The 7,012-nt window shown below is 56.7% G+C and overlaps 1 protein-coding gene across 3 annotated transcripts in view; it reads right to left on the bottom strand.

Annotated features, from left to right (window-relative positions):
• Positions 1–325: 325 nt before the first annotated feature.
• The window catches only part of PPP1R1B (protein phosphatase 1 regulatory inhibitor subunit 1B), an 8,942-nt gene continuing 2,255 nt past the window's right edge, over positions 326–7,012 (bottom strand). For all 3 annotated transcript variants that reach the window (XM_019638877.1, XM_019638875.1, XM_019638878.1), the window contains exons 3-8: positions 6,877–6,937; positions 6,556–6,578; positions 6,085–6,160; positions 2,711–2,905; positions 1,233–1,352; positions 326–1,145 (exon numbers count right to left, since the gene is read on the bottom strand). In XM_019638877.1, the coding sequence (XP_019494422.1) occupies positions 1,096–1,145; positions 1,233–1,352; positions 2,711–2,905; positions 6,085–6,160; positions 6,556–6,578; positions 6,877–6,937 (525 nt within the window). In that variant the 3' untranslated portion in view covers positions 326–1,095. The remainder of the gene's footprint in view (positions 1,146–1,232; positions 1,353–2,710; positions 2,906–6,084; positions 6,161–6,555; positions 6,579–6,876; positions 6,938–7,012) is intronic.

Genomic DNA, 7,012 nt, shown 5'->3' with positions numbered 1-7,012 from the left:
CTGGCACAGTTGAAAAAAAGGGAACTTCCGGAGGGAGTGCTGAGGAGACAGGATTTGGAGGAATCCACAATTACTGTTGAAGCACCTGTTCTCTTTCCTCCCTCTGCTTCTTTCAGCCATCTCTAGTAGGATCTAGAACTTTTGTGGCCCTTTCTAAGAGTTCCCCTCAGCCGGCAGTCTGCAGGAAAGACTCCTAGACTAGAGAGCTGGATACTAGGGTCAAGGCCCTGACCCTTGGATGACCACTAACCAGTTCTTCCACATGGGGGAAAATACCTGCTACCTCCTCCTCCCTTTCCTTTCCCCTGAAAAAGGAGTCTCGGCACAGTTATTTACAAAGATTTATTACAGCATGGAAGCGGTTCAGGTCTGGAGTCAGGGAAGAGGGGAAGAGGGCAGAGCAGCTGGAGGACGAAAACCTGGCTCCCCCACTGCATGCCCCCCTTAAGAATGAACACTAGGCGGCATTCCTGGCATCAAAGCACAAACAAAACGCAACAAAGCAGCCTCTGCCAGTCCATCTTCCAGGCACCCAGGCTGGGAGCAGGGGTGATAAGGGGAAGATTTCCAAACTACTGAGGCTGTGTAGAAGGATGCCTGAATCCTTGGTCCTGGTAGAAGCCAGTGAGGGGTGGTGACTTGGAATCCACCATAGGAAGAAAGGGGATGGAGAAGGACCTAGGGCACCTACAAATTCTCTGTATCCTCTTTTCCCAGATCTTAGGGTCCTGCCCTTTGGTTTTCCTGTGCCCAAGTGAGGGGTTCTGGGGAGGTGAACGGTGAAGGATGAACATTTATCCCTTGTTTACTGGATTTTCCAATGCAAACTCTCTCACATCCTGCCTCCCGCTGGGTGAATAGGGGAATGACTGGCAGGGGTAGGCATCAGGCAGGCAGCAAAGTGCCCAGGGACTCTGGGCATCAGCCAAAGGTGGGCAAACAAGCAAACACAGACCAGCTTTAGTCTTCTAGAAGTCAGAAGCCGCAGCCCTAGCAAATGAGGGGAGGGGTAGAAAATAGGGTGAGGACAAAGTGGGTTTCTGGGGAACAATGATGCCCCCTCCACTTCCTTCTGGGAGATGCAGGGCTGGGTGCCTATGTGCCAGGCTCAGGGTGGGCAGGGCGCTGTGGCTTCTCCCCCAGCTCTGCAAGGCAAGCAGAGGGACTCAGGGCCTGGACATGCCTACCAAGATCCCAACCCCACCTTCACGTACCCCTCTTCCAAGCCTCACCACTTAGTGCGGGATCTTTCACTTGGTCCTCAGAGCTTCCATCTTTCTGGGGCTCATCCAGAGGGGGTGGGCGCTCCCAGGGCCCCTCCAGACCCTGGCCACAAGTTGTCTTCTGCCCAGCTGGTGATGGGGAACAAGGGATGAAGCCACAGATTCTGAGTGTCCATCTGGCTCTCCTGGAGCATGAGCTGAGTATCTCTGATGACTGAGGCTAAGTTTACTGAGGCCATTATGGTATAGTGGAGAGAGCACTGGACTAGGATAGCTCTGCCAATGACTAGCCATATGACTTAGATAAGTCAGTTATTACCTTTCTGAAGGGGATAGTACGAGGGAAATTGTATAGATTGCCTTAAATAAGATAATAGTTAATACCCTGCCCAGGCCAGCGCTGGCACCCAGGAGCCACTCGGGGAGTGGTAGCAGTTGCTATAGCTCCTTAGTAGTCTTGTCATTTGGCCCACTGTCCTGTTGCTTTTCCAGAGGGTACGGTCTCCTCTTACTTCCTCTCTGCCTGTTCTGAGGGTCTCAGTGGGAATTGACCCAACTCTTCCAGCTAGAGCTTTTGCTCCCATGGCTGATGCTTCCACGGCCAGAGATGCAGAGAGGAGGCCCAATCCGTTTTGTTTGGGTGAAAAGGCTGGACATGTCAAGCAGGGGCGGTCGACTTTTTCATCCCCGTAAATAATGGGGCCAAAAAATTGAATGTGCACTAGGAGGGATAGATGTGGCACAGACTTCCATTGCCAGGGATGGGAGAAAGAGCCATGGGAGGGGCTGAGATCTTCCTGCCGAGAAATTCTTTGGGTCTTTGGACCCTCTGTGAGGTTGTTGAATCTGAGGCCTCTAGCTCTCAGGACTTCTGTATAGGTCTTAGGCCTTTACCCTGGCCTCTCTCTTCCCGGGCAACTGGGGTTGGAGGTGCGCAGGACCAGATTGGTTCTTGAGTCCTGGATTCTCCGTCTAGACACTAGAGGGCACCCTCTCACCCCAGCCTAGGTATAATAAAAAAGGAGAGGAGAAACAGCCACAGGGTCTAGGAGAGGACTTATCAGCAGGTCCTCTGCCTCCCAGCAGAGACCACATCCTATGTTCAGAAATGCAGGCAATGGGGGGCATAGGACACCCTTCATCCCCTATCCCTGTATCTCCTTGCACTCCCTCACCACCACGGATGGGAAGTTCTTTCTTGGGTCCAGCTTCAAATCTCATGTGGTCTTGTCTTATTCTTAGAAAAGAGGAATTATTAGGAAACACCTGATTGAGAGAGGGACTGTGTCGAGGATGAGAGCAGCCCAGGTGTCAGGTAAGGCTGCATGTGGGCATTCTGTGAGGTGAGAGGATGGGGAGGCCCTTGTGGTGTGACTGCAATTTACATGGGTAAGAAACTGAACTGAGGGGGTGTCCCAGGACATTCAAGGAGGACCCCACCTGACCCCTGGTGGTAGGACCCAGGCTTCACAGCCCCTTCAGCTTACCAGAACCCCTGCTGCTCTTCAGGACTTCAGCCTGGCTGTCCTCTTCTTCCTCCTCTTCCTCCTCCTCCTCCTCCTCTTCCTCTCTTGGGTAGCCCAGCTCCCGTAGCTCCCCCAGCTCATCCTCCTCCTCCGAGGCCTGGTTCTCGCTCAGGTTGCTGATGGACTGCAGGTGAGACTCAGCAATGCGCTGCACGGCTGGCACAGGGGCACCCGGGAAGGCAAGGTCAGCCAGGTCCCAAAACAGTCCCTGGAGCTGGAGAGGCATGTGGCCCGGCCCCCAGCCTCCTTCCATTGGCCTGGGGCAGAGCTAACCCCCTACAGGTCTATTTCAAAGCTGAAGGCTGCAGGTCAGGCTGCTGGGGGCCAGACCAGGGCTGAAGCAGCAGGGGGTAGACTCTTGATCATGTTTTGCTCTTAAGCTGTCCAAAGATGCTGGCCCCCCGGAGGCTGGCGCCAGGCCATGGGGTACCAAGCTGGACAAGACCGGGCGGGCACAACAGCAGCTTAACATTCTCTGGCTAGGAAGCTTGTTTCTCCAAGGACTGGACATAGTGTCCACCAGCAGCAGCCTGGGCAGAAGGTACAGGGCCCCTGGGCCAGGGGGTGGGGAATGTGTCCCTTTCAATGTCTGGGGGAATGCCTAGCCACCTTAGGGCTCGCTGCTCACCCTGATCCTGCCCACCCCTATGCTGGGCTTGGTCGCCACCCCCTGGCACTGCCCTGTCATAAACGCTGCTCACTACACCTCTGCCCCAGGCTCCACGAGGTAGGAACAGTTCTGAGACTGAGGATATAATAGTCTGCAGCCAGTGAAGTCTGTGCCTGGGGATGTGGCGTGCTCAGACGCGGCCCCCACAATCTTGACCCACATCCCCAAGCTTCCAGCTCTCTCTGTGGTGACCTAGAAAGCAGCAAACACCACCCACCCACCCCCCCAACACCACCAAAGCCTGCTGGGATAGGGCCTAGGAAGCGAACCGTGTGGGCAGCTGGAGAGAAGTTTCCAAAAGATGGAAAGGACCTGGCGGTGGAGAAAGGGGCCAGGGCTGGGAGATTCTGGGAGGATGGCAGGGGTTGAGGGGACACTATGAGGAGTGGCTGGGGCAGAGGCAGCAGAGGGGCCAGGTGCTGGTAAACTCGCAGCCCACAGACAAGATGCTGAGGAGCTAGGGGCTGGGGTTGCCGGAGCGCCTTCTTGGTTGGCAGGCAGCCCCTCCCCTCAGAAGGCCCAGAGGGTAGACCCAGGCTGTAAACCTCCGGTGCAGCGAGCAGGCACTGCACTCCTGCCAACTCGGGGACAGGCACAGAGGGTGCATTGTGTGTGCCCGCTGCCCCACCCTGCCCCAAGTTCCCAGCGCGGTGCCTCCCGCTGGCTCTGGGCAAACTACCCAGGCAATAAAAGCGCAATAAATCGCCCTGCTCTGGCCTTGGGGACGCGGCAGAGCTTCACCTCGAGCCAAGTGTGAGAGCCTGGCCTTGGAGAGACCCCCTCAAGCCAAGACTCAGTGTTGCCCACCCTCCCCAGGGGCCCTTGGTTTATTCCCCCCTACAAAAAACCAACCCTGCCAGGTGCTTTCCCTTGCCCAGAAAGGGGTCGAAGTCTACAAAACAGAGTCCTCCAAGTACAGAAGGGTCCTCTGAGGGTTGGAGGGAGGGGGGGAAAGAGGGAGAGGAGGTAGCAGCTCCAGCAGCCACCCTCTTCCCCAGCTGGGGGAGGAGCTTTCAGTTCGTGAGCCTCAGTGACAACAATAGGTGTGTGCAGCGCCTGTGCTGGCGCCCCGTGAGCCTCCTTGCATGCACAGTGCCTCGTGCCTCTCAGGGTTCTCTGGGGTCTCCCCCTCACCCTCCCAGCTGTCTCCTTTCTCTGTCTCCATCTCTGGGGCCCTGAACCCCCACTCCAAGTCTCCCTTTTTAAGCTCAAAGTACCCTGCATAGCTCCCAACCACCCCCCACTGCCCACCCCTATCCTGACCGATTTCCACTGCCCTGCTTAGATTCTCCTAAGGCACAGCTCAAAGGGGCAGCAGGGGTGGGGCACATTTCTGGCCACTGCAGGGTGCTTGGAAAGCCTTGGCCCTATCCTCTTCACCTAGTTCTCTACCCCACGCTCACAGTCAAGAGCCCAACGGATAGTTCTTCCTCACATCCACTTGGCAGCCCCCTCCCAGTCCAGGGTGGGGAGGAGAGATTTTTCATATTCTCTCCTAAGATGCCACCTCTCGCCACCACCACCCCCCCCATGCCGGCTTTAGGGGTTGGCCTTTCCCACATCCCTACAGGTGGGAAGTCCTTCCGGAAGCTGAACCACACTGCCTGCTTGCTGTGCCTTCATTTTCCTGTCTCCTGAGGGAAGAGAAAGGGTCCCTGCCCTCTCTCCTCTCCTCCCAGCCTCCCTTGCTGCTCCCTGGCAGGCGGGCTGACAGGTGCACCTGTTGACCTTGGCTGGTGCTGGGAACTCATTAAACCCACCAGGGGGAAGCTTTCAGCACACCCCACCCTTCCGGCCTCCCTCCCTCTCTCCCTCGGTGGGAGAAGGGGGCTGGCCAGGCAGGAAGAGCCTTAGGCAGGAGCTGAGGTGGGGGCGGGAAGGCATCCTATGGCTTAGTAAGCCACAGGATGAGACCCACCACACACCCCACTCTGCCCCACCTTCTTCTCCAGGTGTACCTCCCAAAGCTCCCCACTTCAAGCCAAGTCTCCAGGCTGGCCCTGAAGACCCCTGTGATTTCATACCTCCTCCCTTTTGCACACCTTCTCCTCTCTCCCAGGAATGCCCTAGCCTGCCAGCTGAATTCCTGCAAATCAGAGCTTAAGCATTCTCTCCTCTGTAACTCTCCATGACCCTTTGAGTCAAAGGCCCCAGGAGGACAGGGACCAAATCTCCCTCCCCTTATTTTTCCCAGTGCCCACCAGTGAGGCCTGGCACACAGTAGGTATTGAATAAGTGTGTGCTATAGAAATGATTTGCCTTTTAACATAGAAAGGAAAAGCAGGAAGGAGAAGCACCCAGTGTGCAGACCTGTGCAAATGTTATGTGAATGGGAGAGGGGAGCAAGGGGTGCAGCCCAGAGAAGAAGGTGCCCTTTGGGAGTGGGGAACGGGAGGTGGTCAGTGCGCACTTGCAAAGGGCAGCGCTGAGTCTCTGTGTTGATGCCTCCTTGTTGTTGTAGGCCAGTCACCTCTTTTCTTTCAACCCCACAGCCACCCTTCCCAGCCTCTGGGCTCCTTTTTCTACAAGGTCAAATTAAGACTTGTTGGGGGACAAGACAATTCCTCCCCACTGATAAAAACTCAACCCTTCACCTCCCTCCCCAATGTCAGCCCAGTTCCAGGGGTCACGGGGACAGCCAGACTGATGGGTTGGGGGATAGTACCTTTCAGCGAGGGGGGGGTGTAGGCACAGGGGTTAGGTCTCTTCGATTTGAGGTGGTGCCCCTCTCCTGAGGCTCTCTGCCAGGGAAAGTGCCAGGTTAAATGGGCTCACCGCAGGCCCCTTCTCTTCCCCCTCCCTCCATTCCACCCCACCCATAGCAACCTGGGCCGACTGGCCTAGCCTCTGCTGCCCCTCTGGTCCTGCAACAGGCTGAGGCCCCCCATTGCTTTGGGAGGGCCTCCAGAAACGGTGGCCTGGCTCAGGGCGGGACCCTAGGTTCTAGAGGCCTCACCCCAGTCTGAGTAAAGACAAGGGCAGAGGAGAATCTGTTGGTGGCACTCTGGGGCCTGGCACTCTCACCAGAGGTGCCGATTGATATGCTAATGTGTCCTCCTAGGTGGTTCCCTGTAGCTGGGAAGTAATCCCAGCTGCTTCACCACATCCCGCCTTCCAGCGGCCCCTGGAAACTCACCTGGTGGGGGGAGGCCTCTTCCTCTGAGGGAGGCCACCAGTGAACAGAGGGAGGAGGAAAAGAGAAGAGGGAGGTGGGGGGAGAGAGAAAGAGAATCCAAATTACTTTCCCCAAAGGGTCAGTCTCTGGGGAAAGGGAAAATGTGCCCTTTCCTTCCTAGTGTTGGGAGGTGCCCGTCAGTAAATGAACCCAACAGAGTTGAACTCTCAGACCTTACCCACTACCACCCCCCTTCTGCTCCATCTTCTACTCATGGGCCTTGGCAAGGGCCCCAAGGAGGCATCTGAGGTAGGGTGGGGCCAGGGCTGGGCAGGGGCCCACCTGGTGAGGAGTGCTCTGAGAGCCGGAACAGCATGGCAGGGGTTGGTCTCCTGCGCCGGATCTAAGGAGACGGAGAAAGAGATGGGGAGGAGGGAGGCAGGACAGACACCAGCAGCCCACACCCACCCCACCCCAC

This window comes from Hipposideros armiger, unplaced genomic scaffold (genome assembly GCF_001890085.2).
Source record: "Hipposideros armiger isolate ML-2016 unplaced genomic scaffold, ASM189008v1 scaffold_40, whole genome shotgun sequence".
Lineage (NCBI taxonomy): Eukaryota > Metazoa > Chordata > Mammalia > Chiroptera > Hipposideridae > Hipposideros > Hipposideros armiger.
Note: the sequence above shows the minus strand (reverse complement) of the source record. Positions and strands in the feature narration are given on the sequence as shown.